Here is a 24,779-nt window from a genome sequence, read left to right on the forward strand (position 1 = left end):
AACCCGGAGGAAACCTGAGCGCACATCGCCTGTTACCTAATCCCTGCCTCCTTCGGGGCTTCCCTGGAGCTTCCGCCGCCGCCGCCGGCGCCTCCGCGGCTGCCGGAGGGTGCGCGGGGCCGGGGCGGCAGCGGGGCCCCCGCCGTGAGGGGACGGCGCTGTCCCGCCGAGCCGCGGCCCGGGCCGGGGCCAGGAGCAGCCTCGGAGAGCGGGTTTGACATCGGAGAGTGTTTGCGTGAGGGGAAGTGGCCATGAAAAAGGAAGAGGGTAGGTTTAGTTCAGGTGTTCGGGAGGAATTCTTCGCTGTGAGGGTGGTGAGGCCCCGGCAGAGGCTGCCCGGAGAAGCTGTGGGTGCCCCATCCCTGGAAGTGTCCAAGGACAGGTTGGATGGAGCTCTGAACACCCGGGTTCAATGGAAAGTGTTCCTGCCCATGGCAGGGGTTGGAAAAGATGATCTTTAAACTCCCTTCCAACACAAACCATTCCATGATCCTGTGATAAATTACATATTACACAATATCTACTCATTCCATGTTCTGGGAAAGGAGAATTTGTGGGAAGCTGAAGATGCTACACCAACTAAAACTTAGAAGATAACCTGTCAGTGGGAGACAAAGTGTAGTGAATATTCTCTTCCTGTCTAATAAATGTCTTTCATTTGTGAAAGGCATTTTGGCTTGTTTTATTCATTGCTCTGGGAAGCTATTTTCAGAGCTATCAGGTCCATAAATACAATTAATGAACAGGTATAATTGCCACACATTTAAAATAGCTTGTACACATGGGAGGGAACGATATCCTTAATGTGAGATATACCTTGAAAAATGGCCAAATCATGAGCCCCATATGCAAAAAGATCCTCAAATTTTTATGTATTGTAACAGGGACAGTATCTTGCTGAAACCTGTTGTTCTCTGCATTGTAGCAATTACCTCTGCATGTCAGGGTGCTCCTGTAAATCTGTCTTCTGTTTGGTGAGTTATTTCAGAGCCAAACTAATTTTAGAATATTTCCAGCAACTGCATTGACTGATCAAATTGTGATCTTGTGAATATGTAAAAGCCCTGAGAGTTAAAAATGTGATTGTCACAGTTAGTCTTAGTCCTTCACAGCTGACAGTGACAGAAAATCGCATCACTTGTCCTGAAAGGTTATGTCTAAGCAATATTTTTCTTTATGCCATTTCTTTATTTTCAATTTAACACTCATTTATTTAGCAAATGCCAGGTGGGTTTGAAGGGTAAGAAACACTGAAGGGTAAGAAACATTGAAGGGTAAGAAACATTGCAGTTCTTTTTGAGCAGAGTGCTCCCAGTTGCAGCTGACGATGTCATTGCTGGATTTTGGTTTTTATTTTTTTTATGTTTGTGTGTTCTGCATCATCAGTGAGTCACAAGCCCTGGGAGGATGTATATCAATGCAAGTATCACAGAGCAGTTTCAACTTCATCATCAGTTGTTTTTCCCTCAGAATCCAGAGCCAATTGGAGTTTCTAAGAAACTATAATCCAGATAATCTTAATGTAATATGATCAGAATTATAAAAATTCCTATTATTACAATGTCCTAGGGAAGTCACAGCTCATTCAACAAGATGCAAGATCAGCTTCATGTTTTATGAAAAACAGCAATTAAAACTCCCTAAGAAGAGATTCAAAAGAATTTAGGCAACCTTTTCCCGTAATTTGTGTTAAGTTTACGTATTTTTTAGTTGTTTCAAAGAGCACAGAAGAATATCTGGGAGTAATACCTACTCTGCTTCATGTTGAAATGTTAAAGTTACCAGATGTCCTTGATTCATCTTGGCAGTCCCCATGTGCTTTTCATCATTTGTCTCGTGGCAGAAGACACTAATTAAAATGAAATCGAGTAGAACTCCACACTCAGGACACTTTGTCAACTTTTGGCACCACGGTCAAGCCAGGATTGTTTTGCTGTGGTATTAAATAGAGAGCTGATGGCTCCAAGCCATGCTGACATTTGTTTGTGAGAGGGAAAAGGTGGGAAAGCTTTGCCATTAGGCTGGAACAGGGAGCAGACGGCGGCAGTGGGTGGTGGCTGAGCCAGGCAGGAGGCTCTGCTGGCCCTGCTCTTCATGGGGGCACTGGGGTGCCCGGCTCCCCCAGGAGGAGCCACCCTGCCCAGAAAAGGAAGCTCTGAGCACCCACTGGGCCCTCAGAGCGTGGGCTCGGCGCTGTTCCAACACGTTTGGAGCGCTCAGGAACTCTGGGAGCTAAAATTGGAGTGCCTGGCTGTGCTCTGGGTATCCCTGGGTGGGTGGTTCCTGTGGGATGGGGGGAGGTGGATGGAATAAACTCACAATTCCCAACATTCTGGGTCTGAGGCCATTGGAAATCATATGGAGAGTAAGGCTTGCACTTAATGTGAGAAGGAAGTCCAGGTGTTTGTATAATTTTCATCTTAATAATGTTGGTTTTTTTTGTTTTAAAAAAAGAACATTTTGCAGTATTGTTTTGGAAGAAATCTGTTTCATTTTAGCCTTAAAATGATGCCTTCCTCTTTCTCATTTGCTGTTGAATAATAAGCAGGGTTTGAACAGGCCTTGGGGAGGTGACCTGAATTGTATGGAGGGCAAAAAGAAATGCTTTTTAATTCTTTGTAACCCTTGGAAGTGACTCCTGTGGGCTGACAAACAGGAGACAGGTAGGGTTCATGAGGAATGCTTGGACAATACCTGTGACACATGATCTGGTACCATTCAAATGAGCTTAATGGCAAAAATCCAATGGTAAATGCCTCTTCAAAGTAGGGCTTCTTCCTTTAAAAAGTAGGGCTTTTGCAGTAAAGCTGAATTAATTTTAGCAGCTCTATTCAGTTGTAATAATTCCAGTTGAAGGCTAAAGGCATTTGTAAGGGATACAGCAAGAGGACTCTTGTTGACAGAGTCAACATCCATCAAGCTGCAGTTCATGGTCTCAGGTTCAGCCTGGTCAACTGCAGCTTTGAAAAGCTCAGTAACTTCTGTCACCACACTGTTACTGGCTCCTTGACCATAATAAGGATTTTTTAGGGTGTTTCTAACTACCAAAGTCATTCTCTCTTTTTCTTTCTCTTATTATTTTTTTTTAAAGTTTTGAGGTCAAGTCAGCTTTTCCAGATTAATAGTCAAAGATTATTCTGAAACATCACCATCCATTGCAAAACACGGGATTTCAGGCCTGAATCCCACTTCCAGCTGTCATGGAAATTTCCAGTCCCATCCCAAAGGAAAATTCCATTTTCAGCCTTCCATTCAGACCCCTGTTCAGGAAAGGGTGTGCTTTGCATTAGTGTTCCTCTCAAACCCCATGGATGCAGCTCGTTCTAACTTCTTTCAACAGCCTCAAACCCTATGAATTAACCACAGAAACTTGTGTTCATCTCACAAACTAATGAATGAATGACTTTTAAAGAGAGAGATTTATGTGATGTAACATATTTACTATCAAAAGTGTAGTAAGCAGTAAGTTTATCTAGTAAAAAAAAAGTGTTACAATCTCTTATTGACACGCTGCACTTTATAGACATTATTTTCTTGCTAAGGAGACAACTTGTACTTTAGCCCAAAACATTTTAATTTAGTAACATATATGATACAAAAAGAATTACTAAGTGAGTGTAGTTGTAACTGTGTTGCTAAAATTGCAGCAGTTCACACTAAATAAATTAAGAGTATTAGAGGGATATGTGTCAGAAATTTAAACCTCCAAAATAATGGAAACTGAGCAAGCATTCAAACAGCACATTCATGGCCTTTGAGAAAAACATCCAGACCCAATTAGAACTATTCACTCACTGAGGTCTGTGGAGTTTCTTTTTTACTTTCCTATATATGTTATAAAATATTTTAAACATTCCCCCTTCTCATTGTTTGAAACTGAAATGTGATTTTTTTTTAATATCCCAATGCTTCTTTGGCTCTGTTTAAATCAATGGCAAGTAATTCTTGTAAAAATGAGCAGTATTAGCTATAATTCTTGAAGCCTGACTTACTAAAATACAGACTTTTCTATGCATTATTTTGGCACGTAATCTAACATTTTTACTGCTTTTGTGATGATGGAACTATTGGTTTTTAATGCCATTTATTATTTCAACAGATAGAGTTCAAACTGTGCAGAGCTTGGGCTCTCTCACGGATAGATAGTGGATATTGTAGGAATAATTCTTGCTTGTGGGAAGCAAGACAGGAGCTGACAGTTTAACAGTGGGTGCATTTGTGGGTGAAATTCAGTCCTGGGCAAGGGGCCAGTTCCCGGTGATTTCATTCTTCAGGAGAGAACATTAAGGCAGGCAGCTTGCAGCAGCCAGGGCAAGGCAGCTCCCCTGACCCTCATCATCCCAAATGAGCGCATGGCCGGCAGCCACGGGCAGCGAGTGCCCAGCCCGGGAGCAGCAGAGGGAACCCGGGGCAGGGAGCAGCTGGCAGCGGTTCCTGGAGCCCCGGGGCTGCGGAGGAGGAGGAGGAGGAGGAGGAGCAGCGCTGGCCAGGCTGCTCGCGGCCACTGCCAGCGCCACATTCCCCTGCAGCCAGGCTCCCTGCGGGGCTCTTAGCGCGGCCCCGCTGCTTTGGGAACACGGGCTGACCCCCTGCTTCTCGTCTTTCTCTTCAGAAACTGTTATTTCCCTGCTGTTATAGTTACTGCCGTGTCAGCGCTCTGTTTATTCCATTTCTCTCAAGGATAAGGAACCATCAAACCATACTTCTAAACTTATCACATTTATTTCCCATGGAATGATCAGATGTTAAAACAGTACTGCACATCTTCATTTGCCATTCTAAAGAATTATTATCCTGAGCATGGTAAGAGTCTCTTTGGAGAAGCTGGAGCACAATGACTTGCCCTTCCAACTTCTCTATCAACTTTCGTTCAGGACAAGGGTGGAGTTCAAAAGCAGGCAGTAAGGACTTCACCTTTGTTGTTAATCCATTAAACACCTGAGAATAAATCTGATCCTAAATGTAGTCCCCCTGTAAAATGACTGAAGGAACAGTAACTGAAACTGAGCAGGAAAATGGTTGTTATCATTTAGATGTACTTTTCTCAGCTCTGCATTCAGCACTCAGGTTAGTGGCCAAATCTCCTTTCCACACGAGTCAATCACTTTGTGGCTGACTTCAAGAGGAGGCTGATTTCCTACCTTGAACCTTGGCTACACTTTTGTACCTCCAGTTAAGCTATTTCTCCTCCATGTTTTCTTCAATTTACTCTACTTAGAGGCTTGCTGGCTCCTCAGGACTTCATAATGGAAAAGGTGCAGAACACATCAAAACAGGAACAAATAAATTGTTATTTTCCCTGTCCAAACGAAAGAGTTTCAAAGCAGGACTCAGGGCTTGAGAATTCTCCTGTGACCGCAGTGTTTGCCTGTTGCCAAGGCCTGTGGTAGGATCTGGATTCTTCTTGTGGTGACAAAATAAGTTCCTCCACCACAAGTAAATGCCGTCCCCACAAAATGGAATAATTTCAAACTCAGCATGACAGTTAAAGCCCTTGGCTTTCAGCAAACTGGGGCTTAAGCAGCAAATCAAACAGCCCATTTTCTTTTTGATGCAGTGCCACGAGGTTGGCTACTTAGAATCTCACTTTTTGTGCAGTAATAAAATTCTCTTCTGCCCCTCACTGTCGGGCACTGATGCTGTGACATGCATGAGGATTCCAAGCACATATGGGAAAAAATCAACTTGCCATGGAAGATTTACTGGTGAGGCAACGGTCAAATTTTTTCTTTCTCTGCAATTCTGAGCCTGGAACAGCTTCCTTGTCTCCAGCAGATGAGAACGAAATCTGGCTCATTTAATCTAATTTTGTCTCCGCCAACAGATCCTTCTCTCAGTTCTGGTCTGCAGAGCTGATTTTTATAATAGCTTCAATAGGAAAAAAAGAGTGAAAAATTAAAAAATCTCAGCATAGAGAGCCTCCAATGTTTCCTCTGGACATTTTGTAACTCCCACTGTTAACCAGTAACTGTGCATCTTTTTTATTTGAATAACGATGCCCATAACACTGGAAGCTCTAACATTTACTCAGCCAAGACCATTTATCTTGTTATAACAGGATCAGCATCTCAGCTGGGGCTTCTGGATGCTACTCTACTACAAACAAAATTAAAACCACCAGTCAGCTGAAATTAATAGTATAAGGGAGCCACACAGTTCCTCTGCTCACACACGGAAGGACGTGTGGAGGGTGTTAAATCCCAGCACAATGCACGGAGAGAAATGGATTTTTCCATAATTACCAAACCCCTCAGCAGCTATCACCAGGCTCCAGGAGAGCTCCTGAAAATACTGCCCCAACATTCCTAATGGATGGTTTTCCTCGTGCCTACGTAGGCAAGAGCCCGGTGCCGGCTCCCCCCTCCTCCTGCACTGCCAGACGTAGGAAGGTTTTATTCCCAAACGGGAGCGTTCGCCTGCTGACATCACAAGCGCCAGGATCCTTTTGTTTGCCTGTGTCTCCTGCATTGAAATGTTTGTCTGAGTCACAGATCCCACTGCCTCCCTTCCCCTATGTCATCCTGCTTGCTTCACAGCTTCTCCCTGACTCACAGTTTTTAAATTTTGACACAGCCCAGTTTGCTGCATGGCAACTCAATACTTTTCCCTTTAATATTTTATTATGTAATTTTTATCTAAACCCTATAATGATGCAAAAACCACTGCTTTTTTTTTTTTCCTTTTTTTTTTTTTTTTTGAATAGGGAGATTTTATGACTCAGATTCAGCACTGAATTTAATTTCAAGGGAAAGTCAGTTTAGTGTATACTAAATAAAAAATTTAAGATAGTGACTCCCACAACTTGAATTCTCCATTTAGCTGCTGGCTGAGTTTCCTCAGCTCTAACGTTAGCGAGTGCTCTGCCAAAAGGGGTCATCTCTGTGCATGTGTACAAACACTTCCCATAATTGAAGTAATTACTATTTTGCAGTGCAGCACCTTTCTTCTCCTCTAATAATCTCCTTGATTTGTTTTCTCTTAATAAAAAGAGGACAAAAAGCTGCTGTGCTTTCAGTGTAGATTCATTCTCTGGGTTTAGACTCTGGAGCTGCTGATATTGCTGGTGCCTAAGTCTGGGTTTCCCCTTTATTACAGCCACGAACAAAAGAGATCCTGATCACAGCAAGAAATGAAATGAAGAACGTGGAAGTCATGGCTGTGCAGCAGTTTGGTTCAAGCCTGAGTCACGGTAAAATATTCCCACTTACTGAGACAGGAACATAAAATTATCGTGCTGGATTAAACCCTTTGTCCTTCAGATCCAGCCTTTCATCTCTGTTGTTGCCACCACAGGATAAAGGAGAAGTTCAAAGCAGAGCTTTGACTGTCCTTGAGCAAGGACTTTGCAGCAGGTGAGGGCTGAAGCCCCACTCTGGTGTAGCACTGAAAGCTGCATTTCTCTTCCAGCATCCACTGCCTGTGTCCTGCTCTGAGCCTGTGGAGAGCACAGTGCTGCATCCAACCTCCTTAAAATTCAGGTACACACAAAGCCAGATGACTGATCCACATGCCTGTCACTAAATGTGCTGTGCTAGAGGCTTTCATTTCATTGTCTTTTTACCCAGTGTGAAAAGATGCAGTTGTGGCCCCCACATCCACCTCCCCCCCGCCAAAAAAACCCAAACAAAAAAGCCCCAGCCCAAAAGCTGAAGCAATTTCTTATAGAAAACATAGATTTTTATTATAAAAGTACAATTATGCCACACACAAAGAAATTTTGTGCCACAGAAATTTGCACGTTGCAGTCTTAATATTAAAATAAAGTCCAGAGCAAGAACTGAAGTTGGGAGTCTCTCAGGCTGCCTTTGGCTGCACGTTCACCCTGCTCTCCTGCAGGTTTTTAACCTGACCCCACTTTGGGGTCACTTTGGGGTCACTTTGGGATCACTTTGGGGTCACTTTGGGGTCACTGCTGCTGCTCCTCCTCTGTCCGAGGCCGTTTCCGAGGGTTGAGCTCAGCTCCTCCTGTGCTGGCAGTGGCAGCTGCAGGCTGCACGTCTCGGAAGCCATGGGGCTGGAAGGTGAAAGGGAAATCATGTGCTAAGGCTTGGAGGGATAGAGAGCATGAGGAACCAGTTCCCAGAAGATCAGAATAAGGATCATGCTGCCATTTATTGGGGATCAGCAGCCACAGAATATTTACAGACCAGGTTAAGCTCAGCACTGCAAACTTTACAACACATGTGCCAGCTCATGTCTGCTCATTTTGTTTTTTAAAGATATTTTATTTTCACCAACCAGGCTATCACTTCCATTTTACTGTTTATCACCCCTATGGCTATGAAAAACTGCTTCTCTGTAAATTAACTTATGTTGCCTATTTAAATAAATCAAAAGACAAATCCATCAGCTCCCACAGAAGCAAGGAGATGACTGGATTAATTGCCTCAGTCATTTTCAGAAACAAAACTGTGAATTTCTACAACCTAGGATATTTTTGTTCCATGTACCTACTTAATGAACTGAAAACATCAATGAGACATTGTAAGAGAACAGCAGAGCTGAATCTGTCTCTAGACTGCAAAGACTGTTCCAGCATAGTAATTTATGGGACACAATGGGATGAAAACCTTTGACTGCCAAAACCTAAATGTAGAAGTGAAAACTACATGCTGCTACTCAGGAGAGTGCTTGAAGTGATCTATCTGGCCTAGTACCACTTGTATTTTCTGTTACTGTAGCTCACAATTTAATTTTTAACCATTTTAAAATATGAAAGATCTCCAAGTCAGTTAGCTAAACATGCCATGGATGCAGATGGAGATGGTGTGTTGTGTGAAGCCTGCAACTCTCTCAATTCCCATCTCCAGACAAATGCTGTGCAGAGAGCACTGCTGACAGCTCAGTGAAGACTCCCAGTGCAGATTTAGAGAGGAAAAGGCATTAATCAGAACACAAAATTGCTCTGCTGATCCAAAATGCTCAGGTAGAGACAATGTGGGGACGAGAGCATTTCAGGCACACTGACATTTTGGGCTGGTGCAGTGTGAGGAAAGCAAGGCAGAATCACCATCAGAGGTGACTCTTCCCAAATGCCAGCGTGTCCCACACCAAGACCAATCCTAAATCCCAACAAAATGTCTTGTTTAAGTCTCCATCCCTGTATTTCTATTTCTGAATGCCTCACCTCACCCAACCCAGGCTTTTTAAAGGAACAAACAGCAAGAGCTGCTGCAAGGGCAGGATCTGTGCAACCCCTCTGCTATTTATAAGCAACTCAAGTGTTATTCTAAAGAGCATAATGGGGAATCTTCAAGTTTAATGTTTCACTACATCTAATCTCTGCCATTTCCCTGAGGCACAAAGGTGGATCTGTAGCCAAGTATCCACTTAATCCGGAATGCTGACTCCCAGTGAAAGCATTCCAGGGGTTAGAAGGGCCAGAACATAAAGCAGGCTGTCCAGGATGGATATTTTGCACTTGGCTACAGGCAGGCACCTTGAAAATACAAGAATTTTGTGTATTTTTGTGAAGTTTGGTAGTGATTTTCAGATGGTGAGGATGTGGCTGCTGGAGCCAAGGACAAAGCTCAGTCTTTCATTTTGAATTATTCCTTAATGTCCTCTGGATTTACACCCTCTGCAGCAAGACTGGCAAGGGTGGATGTGTTTATTACCCGAGCACTGCTCCCAGTGCTGGCCTGACAGACCCTCCACACCTCAGGGAAACACAATTCCCACCCAGAATTTAGATCCTGGGTCTCTGTCTTTCACTATGAAATAATCAGGTCACATTCCTGGGAAATTCAGGTGAATCAGCCCAGCTACTTACTCCCTTGTGCATAAATCAATTTCCATTTCTATACTCTGCATTTAAGAATGAATCCTTATCAGCCTGTGGAAGAAGGGATTTCATGGGAGAGGAGTTCCACAGCCCCCTCAGAGTGGTGACTGACTCCATGTGCTGAGAAGGACAGGATAAAAAAAGCCCAGAGCTCACTCATGAATTTACACATTTCATCAGCTCATGGGCACTGAGCAGCCACTTTGCCAATGGTACCAATGCACCTCATCTGCACAATTCTAAGGAATTATTATTTTTTTAATATCTTTCTTTTTGTTTGCTGGTTATACACAAATCTGACTTGCAAACACTGGACGTGTATTGACATCTTTCAGTTTAACTATGGAATGAGAAATGATAACAGCAAACTGTTATCAGACCTGGATTTCATGAAAGAAATGGAGATAATACAATTTTTTACTAAAAGAAATCATCTGCTGAAGCAGTTCATCAGGATTAAGGGAAAAAAACCACAGGGATAATCTTAAATATTAACTAATCTTTGATTAGTATTCACTCTCAACTCTATTTCAAGATAGTGTGCATTCACACAGAAGAGAGCATAGCTGTTTTAGGGTGCTTACAAAAATGAAAGAAAAAGGCAATTAAACTGTCTGAGATAAAATCCATCTGTTTGTCAGCTGGAGAAAAAAGGACTCACATCACATGATCCAAACAACCTTGGCATGTAGTCCCACTTCCCCTTCCAGTCTTTATAAATTTGCAGTATTTCTTCTGTCCTGGTGAATACATTCAGGAGTGGGGGGAAAAACCCTGATTTCTGTTGGAAAGTTTGAGGATCTCATCTGATGGCAGCATTAAAATCTGCAGAAAATGCTATGGCAACGTGTTTCCATGAGGACAAGTAGCAAATAGTTATGGAATTGTACCTATGGATGTGACATCTGAGGAGGTAAGAATGGAATGGTGCTGTCTTTTTAAACCTAAATACAGCTTAGACAGCATCTCCTCTCATTAATATGTATCTAAGCACTCCACAATAGGAAATAATCACAGGATTTAACTGGGGATGAATAAGGACTCCAGCCATAAGCTGGAAGCTCCTTCTGTGATAGGGACAGAAGAGAAAAATCTGTATATTGGCTGGGTGTAGGGTGAGTGTAGGATAAACACAACATGGGTTACACCACACATAAAGCACAGGTGGGGAAACACCTATGGAACAAAGCACTGGAGAGATTCTGGAATATCAGGTTTAATTCTGGTCATCCTCATCATAAAAAGATGAACTCAGCTGGAACAGATGCAAAAAGGCACCTGAGAAACCATACCCTACCTGAGCAGGGAGACAATGGTTCAGGGGTCCCAAAATGAGGCTCAGATTGCTCTTGGTAACTGCACTTAGGGCAAAAATTAACTTCAGGGGCAGATAAAATAAACAGCAGCAGAACAGATGGGGACAGGCTGCCTGAAAGTTTGATCTGGAAATCAAAAGTATTTTAACTTTGAGTAGACAAAATGCTGGGTCACTTTTCTAAAGAGAAAAAGAGCAAATTACCCCAAAATCTGGAGCTATCCCAGTATAACCACCTCCCTTCAGAAGGCAGCTGAGAAACAACACTAAGAAAGCAAAGCCCACAGTGAGATTTGTGTGAAATTCCTTTCCAGGTGCCATTCCTGGGCATGTCCCTCCCACAGGGACACTCACTGTGATGTCATAGGCTATGGTGGACTCCTTCTGGCTCGGTGATTTGTACAACGTGGCCAACCTGGCAAAACAAACCCCAGGTAATTAGCATTAATTAATACAGTAATAAAAATTCCAAATAGCCCAGTGGGCAGACCCACGTTTTCCTACAGTACCAGTGGAATTCTTATGGATGTATTTTCATATAGGTCATTCAAACTGTGGATTCCCATCCTTACATGACCTGTCAGCTCAAACACAATCTAGACCTACTAAAAAGAGTGAATGATTAATTAGCCTTGTTTCATCACAGTATTTGATGACATTTTTGGAACAATATTCATCATGAATTAATTCCAAATGTCACTTTCTTAAAATGCAAACAAAAAAGGTTTTGAGCACACCTCTTCCCTACTCCATTAATCACTTGTTCTTTGCCCTCTCAAGGATGTGAGAGACCTGCAAGAATTCCAGTACTTCTAGGGAGGCTTTTTCCAGAGATTTCCCAAGCCTGTCAATATAACCCAGAGGCTGGAGATGTTCTATTTCTAAGCCTGCCCTTGCCACTGACACACAGCACAACCTTGAGAAAATAAGTTTCCTTTTTATTTCTCCTCTGACACTTCCCTGATTTGCTGCATTTAAACTCTAAGCAATACACCTTGATTTGTGTTCTACAGCATATGCTTGCATAATACAGAGAGAAAATTGCACAGCAGCTCAAAAGGAAAGGGCTTTTCAACCCTTGTGAGGGCTGCACTGTGCCCACCTCCCCAAAACTCACACTTACATAAGCCAATCCAGAAAGTGTTCTGCTCTCTGTAGCAAGACACCCTGCCAAAACTCCTGTTAATTATTTTCGGGGGGTTTTTTCCTCCCTGAGGTGCCATTCTATTAGAGAGCACGTAATTACAGCCTGAGGAACGCTGCCACTTCATGTTAGCTACACAGGGAATTCCTCAGAACACTCAAATGCTGGGTTATACTTGACAAAATTGCCCAAATCTGGAGCTGCAGAAGCCAGGCTTTCACAAGAGCTCAGCTGGAGCCTCTGACTCAACAGGATCATTCCTCCCAGCAAAGAGAACCCTTAGAATTAAGCTCTGACATTTTCAGGAGTAGAGAGAAAGGAGGAGACAGGTATCAAAGTGGCCAAAGCACATTTAAAAATGATTTTTAAAAAAGGCAGTGGATCCTCAAATGATCTTTGTGCCTCAATAACCTGATGTAAAACCAACAAAATCACAATGGAGCATCAGCTGCAGGCAGCCTGTGCAAAAATAAGACAGCATTGAGCTATTTCTGCTTTTACAGTTGTATCCAGAACTGCTGTTTCTGCAGGCCCCACTCCATGGTAGCTGCAGATTCACATCAGTAAATAAGCCAGGTTTGTCTCTCCTTGGCTTGTTTTCTGGAACTTCTATCTGCAGCCTTCCTAGCTCTGTTGCAGAAGAAAAAAAGTTCTTTTCATATATAAAATTAACTTTTGTTCACTCTGTAATCATTATGTTGATGCAACTTGTCCTAAAAAGACGGTTAACTAATCAGTGATGTTAATTTAATTCCAAATTAAACAGCCTGCTGTAATCATCCTGCATTGCCTTCAAACTTAGAATTTAAAAACAAAACTCCCCAAGAAAGTGTCACTGCATTTTTCTTTCAAATTCAACAAGCAAAACACTGCAAAACAACATTTTAGCACCATTTTTGCTCACTGTTTGCACAAGATTAGGGAATTGCAGCACAGCTCCTTAATCTCAAGCTGCTGCATGGTGATATTACATAGAGGACAAATTTAACTGACCAGGAAAGAGAAATGACCTTGCAATATAAAGAGTGGGGAAAAGAACCAGGAAACAGAGGAGGTCTCATGGCAACAAACAGAATTTCACACTGTTTTTTGGAAGGGTCAACTCCTGAAGCTCAGGGTCAGCAGCCTGTCCTGGGGGTCACAGCCCAGGTGGCTTTAAAGCCTTCTCTGGCATCTCTGGCTTTGGAATGACTGGGGATGAAAACACTGAAGCAAAAAAAAAATTCTTTTCAAAGAAATTATAGTGGCTACAAGCAACCATGGAGGAGTGGGAGGTTCTTTATAATGAGACTGTTGAAATTGCACCTCTTCAGAGTGGGGTATAAAAATCACCTTGTAACCCAGCAGCTCAATACTTGCACTGAGTCTATGGCAAAAATTCACATTAAAATGAGAAGAGTTTTATTAAAAAAAAAAAATAAACCAAACCCTATCTTGCAAGATGCAGATAGTGAAAGAAATCCTTGTGTCTGAACAACTGTCATGAGGATGTTACACTTTTATAAACCATGGCACCTTGTCAGGAAGGACCCACCATGGTGGGGAGGAGGAGCCTGACACTTCAGCCCTCACTGAGACAATTCCTGAGCCTCAGGAGCCTGGGATGTGGCAGAGCAAGGCCAGGAGCCAAATTCAAACCCCTGCTTGGCCCCCATGGCCAGCCTGAAAGATTCTCCAGTGCCATTCTTGTGTTTATGTGGATTTTGCTCACATTTTGCTCACCTCTGAGTGTTGTCCCAGTGGAAGATCAAACGGACGGTGGCAGCGTGTCCCCAGCTTTCTCCTGAGGAACACAAAATGACAGAGATCATTCATTATCTCTTACAACACCACCATCAGCAAGCTGAAATGAAATTAATCTTCAAAAACCCCCCATGACTAAAACAAATCTGCCTTTCTTGCAGTGATGCATCACATCTTTTTCATACTTGCAAGGATTTCACAACAAATAGACCTAAAAAGAGGAATAACCTCTGTAGTCTGTGTGTTTTATGGAAACTTTGATGCAATGCTTCCATATTTGTAGAAAAATTTCATGGATGCCTAATAAAGGACAGGTACCAGACAAGTCTTGAAAACAGAGGCAGCTTGAAGAAGAGATTTGTCTAATTACTACTGAAGAAGTCTGGTGAGGAGGTCTAAATCCTACTTCAGAACTGTGATATTCTGTCTCTCAGGCATAATTATGAGCAAACATCAGTCCCTCTGGGATGGCAGCTTTGGGAGAAAGTCAACCATTATTAAAGCATTAAGGGCCCCTGAAGCAGTTTTCTGCTTCTGACAGCAAAATGCAAAACAACCAAAAGCAAGGAGCAGGGAGGTGTGAGAGAAGGAAATTTAGATTTTTATCCTGCTCCAGGGGCTCAGTCCCAATGTCTCAGCTCCCATCTGACCACAAGTCAATGTACAGACATCTTTATTGGGTGCTTTTTGCTCTGTTTATCCTGTCAGCACTCCACAGATGCATTGCATTTTAAACCAGTCAAGTCTCCCCTGTCCACCTGCTCTTTGCTGTCCTCCCCTCCCTGGGCTCCCCCACACCTCCAGCCCCTCGTGTCCCCTGTGCTCTGGCATTTATCAGAGCACAGAGAAGGAAAAAAAAATCATCCCACTGTAATGAAGACCTAGACCCTTTAGGCATCCTGCCAGACCTTGCTCCACTCCATCTGAGTTGAGATTAAAGATTTTGGCTCTCAGAGATGGCTCTGAGGCAGAGATCAAAACACATTTTACAATGGCTACAAATTCCACACCAGCAGATTTCCAACTGCATTGAACATGAGTAAAAATGCTACTGTAAAATGAGATATTTCTGAGTTGAACTGCCTGTAGATTAATATTTGACCTCCTTTCTAAATATATTTAGTAGAATTGTCTAGGAACACCCAGCTTAGCTATCACTAGTGGGAAAGAAAGCTGTCCCCTTCATAAAGCTCCTGACTTAATACCTTGCAGCATCTGTGCTTTTTTCTTTCTTTTTTTTTTTTTTTTCCCTCATAATTAAGATCTTCCCTTCTGCTCAGGAGCTGAATAAGAGTTTAGAGATTAATGCTTTCATGAAAAAGCTGTTTCTCAGGCTTACCAGTCAATGGGAGGAGAAACCCAATTTAGTGATTTTACCTGGGGGTTTGCTGCTGACCCCTCCCTCAAGAGTTCCTCTGGCTACACCAAACCATGGAGGAGTGGGAGCTTCTTTAGCCTTTATGATGAGACTTTTGAAACCCCATTTTTCCAGAGCAGGGCATCAAAACCACTTGGTTAAATATTTTCCCAACTGGTACCAAGCTGCATTTTTGGAAGAGTTCACACTGCTGAGTTTAACAATGCTGTGGTCACACACGCTGGGGAGAGGCACAGCCAGCTCCACAGGAGGTCATGTCAAATTAATTGTTTGTGAAAGAAAATATGCACAAGGCAAGGCAGGATATCTGGGAATTATAAACTCCCCTGAATGTCTTCACATTCTTTACTGTCCCCATGACTCAATAAACACAACAGCTCCCAAACAATGCTGGCCAGTGAAAAAAGACAGAACCTATTAGCTTTAATTGAGTTTGTAGCCAGAAAGGCTGCCAAAAATAATCCATCAGAGAGCAAGAGGCAAAACTGACAAAAAGGGTCAGATCCTGGGAGCTGGGTCTGCCTGCACAGCTCCAAATTCCACATTCTGCACATTCCTGCAGGAGATGGGCTGTGTTTGTTCATTTTACCCTCTCTCTCTGCCAAATGGTTTGGTGCCTGTACAGACTCTGGGAACATCTTTGCCTTTGTACTGTCCCCTTCTCTCTCCTCTCCAGAGCAAGGGAATCATTACTTGGCTCACAGAAAATGAAGAATTTGTGCCCTTTAAGTGAATCATAAAATAATGCAATGCTACAGCCTGAAATAAGATTTAAATGCTGAACCTTTCCTTAATTTGTAGAAATCTCCACTTCAGAACTGTTTTATTTTCCCCTGTGACTGCAGCAAAAAGGCATGGATGAGGTATCTGCTCATTACAGGGCAAAATTGAGCAGCCTGCAAAAAAAAATCTTTAACCTGGCTCAGGGCAGGCTGTGCCTGAGGATCCCCCACAGAACTTCCCTCTACATCATAACTGCAGAGAATCCCAGTGATACAGCAAATATGAAATGCCTTTGCAAATAATTAATGGGACATGTTCAAGGGTAATGGGAAAATAAACAATTTAAACTGTTTGGGAGAGGCACTGAATGCTTCTCAGGGAATTTAGGAAATTGCAGCTTAGTTTGGGGTATGCAACCATTAAGCTGGGTTCTTGTTTGAGTGATTTAACCTTCTCCTCACCACATCCCTGCTAGAGGTTTACAGCTCCCAGGTACATTTTTGGATGATTTCTCTTTGTACATAAAGCCAAAGGAAAGGAACTCATACATCCATTTTCAACTCAAAGCTCAACACTTACCTAAAGCAGGTACCAATGTGGACTGGCTTTGTCCAATCCTCGTTGTCATTTGGTTTGTCAGAACAACCTGAAAGAGGAAACAGAAACAAACAAAAAAAAAATTAAAATCTCCTGGAAATCAGCTTACTGGTGGGAGGGAAGAGAGGGAATTTTCAAAAAAGCTTTTACTGATGAAGCATTACTCAGGCAAAACTCTTGGCAACTGTAATGAGGAGAAACTGTGAGGGGGCCTCATCTTTTCAAAACAAATTAAGAGTACCCTGCAAAATGTATTTTTGGTTTGAATGGGAGATTTCTTTCATTCAAGACTTTAAAGAAATCTCAATTTCTCCGTCCCCAAGGAAGACAAGCTTCACACAACTTATTTATCCCACACCATTTGTCCTAAATGTTGTTTGGATCTATGTTTAGCTGCAGCTGACTCGCACTGGCCTTCCATGAGGAGCCAGCTCTCAGTCCCTGGGGTAAATGAACTTGGTGCTGCTGCTCCCAATGTGCATTAGCCTGGTGATTAACTGAGTTCCTGTGCCTTGGAGTCTAAAAATGCACAAGTGGGTACAAGACAAAGCAGAATGGAAGGGAACAGACAGAGTGGGGGAGTGTTTTCGCAGCCCCAATCACTGGTGGGAGGCTCACAGACAGTCTAGGTTAGATCCCTGGCAGAAGTGGGGGTGGCTGAGACAGAAAAGAGTCAGGAATATTAATGACAAAGTTCATTAAAAATGAAAAATTGTACCCATCTAAGACCCTAGAGAGTTCCATTGTTTGACATGCTCAGAGGATTCTTGCTGGAGTAGCTCAGAAAAGTGTGTGAGAGCAAAGAGCTCCACTGAGCAGAGCCTGAAACATTCACACAGCTGAGAGCCCAGCATGGATATTGCACATTTTAGAGAAGTAACTCATCACAAGTGCATGGTGACAGCCCCACACAGCCTCCTCATCCCCCTGCTGGTGAAGGGCTGGGCATCCTGACTAAAGCTGAGTCCAGCTTTAGGATCTGACTTCCTTCCATATTAGAGCATCCAGAGCTGCCTGACAAGCAATCCCTGGCATGCAGGCTGGATTTAGCCTGCTCACAGCTCATGGAACTAACTCAGACACCACTAACAAGAGGGCAAATCCAAGCAAAACCGTTCCTGAAGCTCTGACTCTTTTAGCAAGAGTTTATTTAGCAACTTTGTACTAAAGTGCTGCCTGGTTCAGAAGAAATGATTTCTATATTTTATCCTTGACCAAAGGGAAGCATTGTCCAATGACAGCAGCTGCTGTTCAAGGTCACCAGGTACCAAGCTGTGGGGGAAAGCACTCAGGAAACCTGAGGCTCTGCAGACCTTGGAACATCATCTCCCTGGTGCCCAGAGCAGCAGGAAGGAGCTCCACAGCTCATGTCAGGACACTTTGGGAATGCTGGGCTCTTCCCCTCCCACAGCTCCCAGAGGAAGCACCAGAGGAGTTTTATTTTTAGCAGCTCGGAACAAAAGCCAACTGCACCAGAGAGCTATGAGTGACAAGGTCACGAGTCACCTGGACACTGTTAGAGACACCAGCACCATTTTGAGGGCTGGGGAAGCTCCAATTCCTGAACAATGCTTCTCTGAGCTGTCAGAGACTTCCAAAACAACTTCTGGAACAGCTGCAGCTTCCCAGTGCCATCTGCTGGCTGCGGCTCCGCTGCCTCCAGACCTTCTGTGACGTAAAACAATGCCCAGGAAGGAGGCTCTGGGTTTCCATGGATGCCAGGAGAGAAGGCCAATCCAGCAGATAAAGTGGTTTTCCTCCCTAGGAATGTTTATTTTTAAACAGAGAGTGGAAAGTTGTGTTGGAACTGCTGAATGCTGCCAGGTATTTCTGTAGGTAAAGTCACCAGAGGAGCATTCCTTGTCCAACCAAATCATTGGAGATAATGGGAAACTGCATTAGAAATGCCATGCTGCCACTTAATTAAGGAGGCCATTGATGCAAATTTCACTTATTTTGGCAAGTCTGGGAATTTCCCACCTTTCAGATGTTTTGCCTTTGTGATCCCTCCATATTCACCAACTAAACTGGCAAGAGTGAATGCAGAGGCTATTACTGCAGAGGCTATTACTGCAGAGGCTATTACTGCAGTTTTATTTTGCTATTTAGACACACATTTCCTTAATTCTTTGTAATAAAAAGCATTATCTTGTGGGCTGGAAGGCTGCCCTGGACTCACAGCTGCCCTGTGCTCGTTGGCTGTGATGATGAGCTGCTGGGCCAGCCCGTTCAGCAGCCGCGTGCGCAGGGCCAGGTCCTCAAAGTCGTGGCGGAAGGGAAAGGCAATTCCATCAATCACCACCAGCCGCACCTAAAGGCAGCAGAAAAGAGCAAAAGCTGTCATTACCATCCTATAAAAAATGACAACAAACAGCAAGAGGTGTTTTGTCGTGCACTGGAATGTTTTATTTCATCCTTAGGTGAACACGAGTGGCAAAGCTGGACTTGAAGCCTTGCAGAGGAGAAGCTGGAGAAAATAATCATTAAACAGCAGAACTGTACTTCAGTCAGCTCTCCACAAACAGCAATTAATTCACCTTCTCCCTCAAAAATTAAATCCAAATCAGAATCAGAATTCAGGCTCCCTGGAGGCACTGCTGAGATAACTCAGCTGTTATCAGTGGCCTGTCTTGGAAACACACAGTTTAACAGATGCCTCAAGATATTCCAGGTACACTGCCCTGGAGCTGAGGATCTATCTTGTCTCAAGATGTTTGCTTTGCTGAATTGTTTCTTTTGTAGCAATCATTAGCTGAAGTCAGAGCACGCTGCAGCTGCTGGCTCATCACCCTCAAGACACTGTACAAACATTAGTCTGGGATTTTGATTTATTCTAACTTCATTTGTTGTGGCTGTTTTGATGACCCAAGTATGAAATACAGGAGGGAGATGGATGGTCTAACAGTGCCTGCATATTCACATGGCACTCAAAATCCCTGGTGTCCACAAGTTCCTGCATTACTGCACAAGATAACAAAGTGGAAACAACACAAAAATCCTGATTTTCTGCATTACTGATTTAACTCATTACTGGGAAACCTCTTTATGACTGGAACATACAAGCCTGCACAGACATCACTGTGAAATGGTCCTGGGCCTCCACCTGAAAAAAAAACCCTTAATTTGCAAAAGAAGATTAAATATTTGGGATTAAAAGAAGACATTAATCGTATTCTCATTTTCCCTTCTTCCTACAAATTCTTTTCCACGAGTCTGTACATTCTCCTCATGTATCATTTCTTTAAGAACAATAAATTTAACAGCATAAACATGACTCATGCCAGACAGGAATGTACACATGGTTATATAATTTGGCTATCACAGTTATGTTCAGGTAGGATGCAATTTAGTGAAATTTCTCCCAGAGAGCAGACAGGAAAACCTAAAGTATTTAAAGTGTAAAGAGAGCTTGGTAACACCTGGCTTGTCCATGCCAGCTTGGCTCAGCAGACCTTAAAGAATCAGGTTTTTTATTTTCTAACAGTCTTTCTCATATTATTAACAAGATCTCAAACGAGTTCATGTTTCCAAATGGCACATTTGAACCTCTAACTCTACATCTTTCTTATCTCTAAACCTCTACAACTTTTTCCCTCTCCTAAAAACCCTGAAATCTGGAGGCTTCCTGTGGTCCCAGACTGGGCTCCAGAGGGATCAGACTAATTTTAATGAGAGCTGGACTGCAATGAGCAATCTGCCAAATCACTTCTAGCCCGTCCAAGGAATCAGCAGAAGGTCTTGTGGTTCTTCTGCAACCTTCAGCACTTCAGGCTGCAGGCCAAGCCCAGATAATCAGCACAGATGGTTCCAGGGAGCTGCAGCCCAGTGGAACTGTGCTAATGAAGCCATGTACTTTCCACAAGAGCAAACACAACAGGGCACCGTTAGTACCTGGCAGGGAAAGGGAATACCAGACTACACCGAGCACAAGTGAGGCTCCCATCTGTGTCTTCCAGAACACCACAGCTCCCATCAATGAAAAATTTTGGAATATGTGCAAAAGACATTCTAATCCAACACTGATTTGTGCTCTGATGGAACAAGGCACAGTCACATTTCCCAGATCTGACAGGGAGTGATCTGCAGTGCAGAACCCAGAAATCTGGAGGGGAGGTGGTGAAAATCTGCCTTACAATAGCATTTCTCTAAGACATTAGGTACTAAGAAACTTTCTGGCTGCAGTCCACCCAAGAGTCAAGCTGCAGGCTCTGGTTGCTTGTAGCAACAGAAGATGCACTGAAAAAAAGGAGAGTCACTTGAATGGTGGATATTTCTGATCCTGAGTGCTCTTTTAGGGCAAAAAAGTGGCACCAAGGCTTTCTGATGCCACCCTCATGGTCAGCACACACCCCCTGGCTGGAAGGCTCTTGGGCAGAGCAGTTCTGTGCTGATTCACAGCTCAGTGCTCCCAGAAAAGGAACATGTGGCAGCACAGACCCAGTGTCCTCAACTCAGAGTGGAAATTCAGGAGGATGGCAAAAGCAAATTCCTCTTGAGAGAAATTGGGATGGGAACGAAAAGGCAAACAAGCAGAAGGCTTTACATTTGTACTCTGCTATCAGCCAATATTTTACTGCCAAGCTGACGAGGTACCAAGGTGTTTACTCCTGTTACTACAGCAGACAAAAACTCTTCAGTGTGAAGATGAGTGACACCTCCTGACAAGCCTGCAAGGAGCCTCACCTTGGAATGCTCTGACAGGAATTCTGGCAGGAGGTAGACCTGGGCCAGCAGCTCTGTGTAGTCACGACAACGGAAGTAATAGATGTGAGAGAGGATATTTTCCAGAGAGAAAGTCTCCAAAGCTTTCCCATGATCTGAGAACAAAACAAACAGACGAGTAAATGAGTCAGAAGTCTGTACGAGCATATTGTTACTTTCATCATCCCACCAGAGCCTGCCCTCCACACATAGCAACAGCAAAGCCCCCAGAAACAGAACAGGCAAGGTAAGGAGTGTGGAAACATATTTTCCATCTGGCTTGAAAGTCAGGAAGGTGGGGAGCAGATGCTATCCCAGCATTTGCACACAGACACACTGGAGCCTCCAAGGGAGGCCTCCAACAATGAAAAATTTATTTCTGAAGCAAGAACTTCTCCAGTAAATCATTTTCAAGCCAGAACGCCACCAGAGGACATCAGGGACTATTAATCATCCCTTGTTTAATATACAGGCAGTACCTCATTTAATACAGTGTCTCTTTACCTCAGTTCAAACAGAAGTTTGATGCATAAATTCTCCATGAGTAACACAAAAGTTGTGTCCTTATCCCCAGGAGACTGATGACTTTGAGAATAAAACTTATTAAAAGCAGCTTGGCTATATGGACTTTATGGAGGAGCTGAATTCCAGCTATGGTTTTACTCTAAGGGCCTTCAGCAGCAACATTGCCTCATAAAATTCTGCTGTTCCTCTTTCCTTTCCCTACCTGTTCCTGTGTTTTGAAACAAAACACTCAGTTTTGCTCAACTGGTGCAAATATGACCAATAAGGTGCTGCAAATATGATCATTAAGGTGCTAAAAAATTGGAAGAGGAAAGGAGGAAGATCAAATATCAAAACCCCCCACACCACCTAAAACCTCCAGGACCAAAATGTTCACAAAATCACCCTGTAGAAAAATAATTCTTTTTGAAGTAGCCCAGCCCAGTCTGCTCCAGACACAGATGTAGTTCAGGGTTTGATACACAGAGGTGGAAATAAAAAGCTGTCAGCAAACACTCCAAAAGTAACACTGCAGCCTACGAGCCACTTGTTTCACTCCATCCTTGCCTCCTCCAGAAAAGAAATGACTTGGCAACAACGTACCCTCTTCTTGCTGAGCTTCAGCAATGAGGTGGCAGTGCTGCACACAGGCAGCTGCAATGTCCACCACTCTGTCCACCATAAAACTCCCCTCAGTGTCAATGAACACAGCTTCTCCAGCAACGCCCCCAAAGCACTCGGGGATCTGGACATCCACGGCCAGCTGCATGCTGCCATGGGAAACAGAAACAGAGATCAGTATCTGCATCCCAGAGCTCACTCCTGGGAAATAGGAACAGAGATCTGCCATGGGAAATGGAAATAGGGATCAATATCTGCATCCCAGAGCTCACTCCTGGGAAATAGGAACAGAGATCTGCCATGGGAAATGGAAATAGGGATCAATATCTGCATCCCAGAGCTCACTCCTGGGAAATAGGAACAGAGATCTGCCATGGGAAATGGAAATAGGGATCAATATCTGCATCCCAGAGCTCACTCCTGGGAAATAGGAACAGGGATCTGCCATGGGAAACAGAAACAGAGATCAATATCTGCATCCCAGAGCTCACTCCTGGGAAATAGGAACAGAGATCTGCCATAGGAAAGTGAAACAGGGATCAATATCTGCATCCCAGAGCTGTCCCTGCTCACTCCCTGTCCCATGCATTCCTCCTGCTGAGGAATACACGGGACAGGGAGCAGTACAACCATCATTGTATTTATACTGCTGGAGAAGAGTCAGAGATTGCAGTCAGATAACAAGAAAAATGGACTCATTTCCTAGGTGAGTTGAACAAAAAGTGATTCCTGGCTGCACACAAGGCCCGGGACAGTGAAATACCACAGCTGCGTTTTGCCAACTCCGGGTGCTCCGCAGATCTCGGTGATTTTTGTCAGCTGCACTCCACCTCCCAGGATGTTGTCCAGTGCTGAACAGAAGGTGATGATGAAGCCCTGGGTTTGCTCTTCTTCCAGAAGCTCCAGGGCTGTGCATTTCCTGGTGGCACCTGATCCCCCAGCTGTCCTTGCTGGGTCCCCGTGACATTCCTGCCTCACCACCTGCAGCGCTTCCAGTGCCTCTTCCCTGGAGATGCCAATTTCTAGAGAAGCCAAAAGCACAAAACACCACTTTTATTTTATAAGCACCGACTGATTCCACAGCATGACACAAAATGTTCCATGTTCACCCTCTCAGGATAACATGCACACAGCCCTGGAACTAACAATGTGATTTTCAAACTGTTATTGTCGTAGACAATGAAACTAGAAAATCAAAATCCCAGACTGGTTTGGGTTGGAAGGGGCTGTAAAGACAACTCAGTTCCATCCTGCCATGGACAGGGACACGTTCCACTGTCTCAGGTTGTCCAAGCATCATCCAGCCTGGCCTTGGGCACTGCCAGGGATCCAGGGGCAGCCACAGCTGCTCTGGGCACCCTGTGCCAGGGCCTGCCCACCCTCACAGGGAGGAATCACTACACACTCCTTGAAAAAGGCAATTTTCTAACTTCAAACAGGCTTATTTTGTTTAAATCACATAGTAAAAAGAGGAGGGAAGCTGGGGAAAGACGAGAGATGAGCCTAACAGAATCCCTCTGCTTTCCTGCATCCCATTTCCATCCATCAGTGTCAGCTGATCTTTTACCAGAATCCTCTATTTTTTATTATTATTATTCACTGTGCCCATTTCCCAGAGGCCTCACTGGGGCCGGGACGGGGAAGGGGGAAGGGCCCGGAAGATCCCGGGGAGGCCCCGGGGGGCCGAAAGCCGCCGGTACCTTTGCTCAGGCCGCAGGGCCCGGTGTCCAGCAGCTCCTGCGCCGTCTGGAAGCCGGCGGCGGCGAGGCGTGCGCGCAGGGCGGGGGCCAGCGGCAGCGTGCCCACCTCCCGCTGCATGGGGACACCGGCACCGGGCACGGCCCGGATCGCTCCGGACACGCTCCGGACACGACTCGGACACGCTCCGGCCGAGTACCGGGAAAGCGATCGCTCCGGCCCCGCCCACCGGCCCCGCCCCTCCCGGTCTGGCCCCGCCCCCGCCCCACCCTGGCGCGAAGCGGGCGAGCGGTGCCGCCGCGCATGCGCGCTGGTGTTCCCGCGTGTCGGGGCCGTTCGGGCGGCGGGTGAGCGGAGCCGCGTGGGCCGCGGGTGTCCGGGGCTCCGCGAGGGGCTGGAGCGGGCATTGCCCATCCGGGAATGCCGCTGGGTCTGTCCCGCCTGTGTGCCCCGGAGGGTACGCTGCTCCTGGCAGGTTCTCCGCGTTGTCGCCTCTCCCGTCCGAGAGAGAGGGAGGGCAGGAGGCTGATTTCCCCTTCCATCTCTGGATATTTCTGCAGGAAGCAGACCT

At 44.5% G+C, this 24,779-nt stretch overlaps 1 protein-coding gene and 1 long non-coding RNA gene across 3 annotated transcripts; one reads left to right on the plus strand and one right to left on the minus strand.

Moving 5' to 3' along the window:
* Window positions 1-7,782, plus strand: LOC143695539 (uncharacterized). The gene is made up of 2 exons (XR_013184848.1): window positions 1-267; window positions 7,096-7,782. It is a non-coding gene; the product is annotated as an uncharacterized LOC143695539 (long non-coding RNA).
* On the minus strand, window positions 7,670-24,441 carry RAD51C (RAD51 paralog C). 2 transcript variants are annotated; one of them, XM_077188656.1, is made up of 10 exons: window positions 24,211-24,441; window positions 23,274-23,532; window positions 22,493-22,659; window positions 21,368-21,501; window positions 18,864-18,995; window positions 16,667-16,733; window positions 13,966-14,026; window positions 11,454-11,514; window positions 11,304-11,365; window positions 7,877-8,014 (listed from the first exon to the last, which is right to left on the minus strand). In XM_077188656.1, exons 1-9 carry the CDS (start codon window positions 24,326-24,328, stop codon window positions 11,342-11,344), a joined length of 1,023 nt encoding a protein of 340 aa, XP_077044771.1. In that variant the 5' UTR covers window positions 24,329-24,441; the 3' UTR covers window positions 7,877-8,014; window positions 11,304-11,341. The 2 variants fall into 2 exon arrangements, with proteins under 2 accessions (XP_054503013.1, XP_077044771.1); XM_054647038.2 differs by lacking the exon at window positions 11,304-11,365 and having other exon boundaries at window positions 7,670-8,014.
* Between the last annotated feature and the right edge of the window lie 338 nt (window positions 24,442-24,779).

Source organism: Agelaius phoeniceus, chromosome 20, assembly GCF_051311805.1.
Source record: "Agelaius phoeniceus isolate bAgePho1 chromosome 20, bAgePho1.hap1, whole genome shotgun sequence".
In the NCBI taxonomy this organism is placed as follows: domain Eukaryota; kingdom Metazoa; phylum Chordata; class Aves; order Passeriformes; family Icteridae; genus Agelaius; species Agelaius phoeniceus.